We start from the raw sequence: 4,296 nt of genomic DNA, 5'->3' as shown, positions 1-4,296 counted from the left end.
TAAAAATGACAATGTGGTAGTGACTGATTGCAAAGCCGGTCAATTTAATTTCAGTCATTTCGGATAGAACTATTGGTGTTTTTTAATTCATTCATTTATTCAATAGTTGTTTAAATAGATTGAGGTTACAGAACTGTTTTATTTTTATTATTATAAAAAATGATTACAAATGAGGTTCGTCTAGAAATTTGTTTATATGACATAAAAATAAACAAATTGTGTTAAAAATGAATAAGGAAAATGGTAAAATCTGGGTTAAAATCGTTAATCAGTGTTTAAGATCTGTTTCAATTAATTTCCCGAAACATTCCAATATAAAAACATCAACTTAACTAAACTTAGTTTCGATAAAATATAAAAAAATATTCTTGGAAATACAATTTATTTATTACATAGAATTCTCTTGCTTTCTATTGTTTAATAAATCAAACACATTATAAAATTTGCAAATTTGTTTATTATTTTATCTGACATTTTTTATTGGTGTTCATACTGTAACATTTAAATAACAATTGTCTTATTATAATAACTTGATTTAGCCAAATTTAAACTTAAAATTAGAGACAATAGTTTGGTTCAACCAAAACATCTGCAAACAAATAGAATTACTCACGTGCATGATATCGGGAAATTAGGCTTAAAAACATAATGTAAATGAATCAAAACAAACACATTTTTTTTAGAGAACTCTAATAATTTTTTTTAATCATTTTTTTAAATCATTTACATAATTTGAATGTTGTTTAAAAATAATAAATATAGTAATTTATTATATATAAACCATCAAAATAATGGTTTTGTAATTAAATTTGAATAATAACAATTCAATTTTTATAACAATTCACGAAATTTTTGTATTTTGAAAAAAAAAATCAAAAAATCAATTTGAAAAAATTAATTAACAGATCCAGTAATTTAATAGTAAAAACAATTATATAATATTATTTTATAGTGTTGATACTTCCTTATAGAGACGCAAAATAAAATAAAAAAATCAATGACTCATCTTTTTTAAAAAAAATCGAATCAACTCACACGATATAAAATGGAATTATTTTTTTTAAAACAACCATTTTTTTTAAAAGATAACTGAAATGATATTTTCTATGAACGTGTTAATACCACTGTTGTGGATGATTTACACTAACGCTTTTAACTTAGAAAAGAATTACAACTTCAGTTGTACAACCAACTCAAATCAAGTGACAAAAAGTGCAACTATATATCCAGTAAACAATGGCTCTTATTATAACATTGGGTTCTTAACATCCGATATCACGCTTTGTATGTGCACAACACTAAACACAGAACGAAAACGTAACGACAAGTGTGAGTTTACTGGGCCGTATTGCATTCAGACTCTTTTTAGTTCTATTGATCATTACAAAACTGACTGTGTTGTGATAGTAGATAGAGACTTCAAGTTTTACATAGAAGGGGAGCAAACAGTAGAAGATTATGCGACTCAATATTCTGATGCCTTAGTTTTAAAAAACAACATCACAGTAAGTTTATATGCGTGGTTTGAATTTAAAAATGTTGAACTTAAAGAAAACTGTCATATTACAATTCCAAGTCATTTTCATTGTAATGAGAAGATGTCATTCAACAAAGGAAGTCACATCACTTTTAATGAGTCGATTTCTTTAAGAGGAAAAATAGAAGTTCCTAATAACTATGAATTTATTTATCCATTAATCACATCATGGATTGCTCCACTAAATGTCATGCACATATACCCAGATTTTGGAATGGTCGATGGCACCACAAATTGTGTTGATGTCGTTTCTATGCAACAAGATGTCAATCAATATGACGACGATACCACAAAATATATAACAAAAGCAGTATGGAATGACACTAATGGGTTAAACCACCTTTATTTAATCAATGAGAAGTTAATTCGATATTGCCCAAATGGCTTAAATAGTGTTGATTGTAAACAATTAAAGTGTTATTTGAATGGAAACCAGTGGATGGATACAATTCCTTCAACCAATTTATTTGCATTTACAGCACCACATTGTCCATGTACAACATATGATGGATTTACTTGTACTATTTATATTGAAAATAGTAATGTCGACTTGTTATCAAAAAACTTAAACAATTTAGTTGCTCCAATTAACACTCAAATTAGAAATGGAGGAAGTTACACAAATGTTGTAGTTAAAAGTGAAGTCACTGCTTTTTCTTTGGCTTCAAAATTTGTTGCAAATTTGACTTTAGAAAACGTCTTTTCTTTAATAAAAGAGACTGCAACAATTCAAACAACAAACATTTTAATATCACAAAATGAAAGTGAAATTATTGTGAATGATGAATATATAAATGACGTGAAATGCACTTTATTGGATAACACCAAGAAAATCATTTTTAAAGTTTTAACTCAAAATTTTGATATAACAACACAAAATGATTTGAATAATTTGAACGTGGAAATGTCAACGGGGATTTTGGGTGTTACTTGTGTAGCTGGAAATACCAATTATATTACAGTGAATAACATTAAATTTCAATTAAATAATTTGACAACAACACTGACATTTACTATGAGTCAAAATACAATGACAACATCAACTGGTTTTGCTCAAGCTTCAATTCAAGTTGGAGAAGAAACACTTTCATTTTCTTCTGATAAAGAAACTACAATTACTTTAATAGACTCAAAGTACACAATTACAACAGACAGTCTTAATAATGTTTCTCTTCCTAAAGTGATTTCATTGACTTTAGTAGTAAAGAGCTTCACTTCAATTGTTTCTGAAGGAAGATTTGAATTCCCAAGTAATTTGAATACAACACAAGTACATACTATTGAAGTGACATCGACTGAGAATACACTGGAAATCACAACGGATTCACTTAACGATTTCATTATTACTAATAAGAAAGAAGACTTTAACTATACAATTAATACAAATACTAATATTACTATATTTGGGGTGAAAACGGGAAGTGTCACTGTTCCAAATACATATAACAAAATACTAAAATTTGCCAGTCAGCCAACTGAAATTTCTAAGAACGAATTTTTCACATTGAGTGAAATTGAAAATATTAAAAGCAACATTAATAGAGATGGAACGGAAACAATAATTTCATTTAATAGTCAAAATGTATCATTGAGTAATTTTATGTTTTCCAATTTGGAAGTGAAGATAATTAATGTAGAAAAATCACTTGATTTGGATATCATTAATTCCACTTTTAATAAACTTACATTAAATAGTGTTAATACTGTGGTGATAACAACTTCTACATTTACAATTGATCAAATCACAAATACAAAGTCTCAACTTACTTATTTGATATCAAAAGAACATGTCGCGAATGGCACATGTCGTGTAATGAAATACACTTCATTAGACTCCACTTGCATATCTTCACAAATAGAAATTGCTGAAGATGAAAATTGTTTAAATAAGACAGAAAATAGATGTTATGAGTGTAAAGAGACGTATTATCTTTCTTCAAAGTGTTTGAAGTGTGGAGAAAATTGTTTACGTTGTTTGGACAGTACGAACTGTACTTCCTGTGTAGAAGGTTTTGTCCTCTCAAATGGCAAATGTGTGGACTCCTGTGAAAAGCCACGGAATTCATTGTGCTTAGTTTGTGACAAACAAAAAGTTGCAAATAACATCTGCAATAACCTTCCGGATAATTGTGAATATTCAACAAACGGAAAATGTCTCCAATGTACTACTGGATATGTTGTTGATTCAAATGGGTTATGTGAATCAATAGCAAATTCAGCTCAAACGAGTGGGAATAATATAATAAATTGTGTCGAAAGTTACTACCTGAAAGGTGGTGAATGTGTTCCTTGTGACTCCAATTGCCATCAATGTAGCTTAGATGCAACATGTTATGAATGTTCATCAAATTCTTTTATCAACGCAACTACAACATGTGAAAGTACATTATGTGACACTTCTACAACACAAGAAGAGAATGGGAGATGTCTTACTCCAGTGGCTTCATGTGATAAATATTTGAATGGGTGGTGCATTCAATGTAAAGACAATATGTTACTTGATAATGGGAAATGTGGCGATTCAGTAGCACAGAACTGTCTTAAAGTTGATCCATTAGGAAAGTGCATTAGATGTGATAATGAGTCTTATTTAAATGATGAGTATGTCTGTGTATCATGTGAGAATGGCTGTGTGACATGTCACAACTCGACATATTGTCTTTCGTGTAATTCGACGTCTTATTTAACTTCCGGTGAGTGTAAAACACTTGATTATTTAAAAGGAAAATGCGAGCAGTATATTCCAAATGTAGGAGGGT

General features: G+C 29.0%; 1 protein-coding gene across 1 annotated transcript; it reads left to right on the top strand.

The window, feature by feature from the left end:
- Nucleotides 1–1,094: 1,094 nt before the first annotated feature.
- On the top strand, nucleotides 1,095–4,142 carry EIN_440540 (hypothetical protein; the record flags this gene model as incomplete). Its single annotated transcript, XM_004183198.1, has 1 exon — nucleotides 1,095–4,142. A coding segment is annotated over one exon (3,048 nt), but the record flags the coding sequence as incomplete, so codon positions are not given.
- Between the last annotated feature and the right edge of the window lie 154 nt (nucleotides 4,143–4,296).

The sequence above is a fragment of the Entamoeba invadens genome (genome assembly GCF_000330505.1).
Source record: "Entamoeba invadens IP1 unplaced genomic scaffold scaff_1105074724807, whole genome shotgun sequence".
Classification (NCBI taxonomy): domain Eukaryota; phylum Evosea; order Mastigamoebida; family Endamoebidae; genus Entamoeba; species Entamoeba invadens.
The sequence above is the reverse complement of the archived record's forward strand: the minus strand, read 5'-3'. Positions and strand labels throughout refer to the sequence as shown.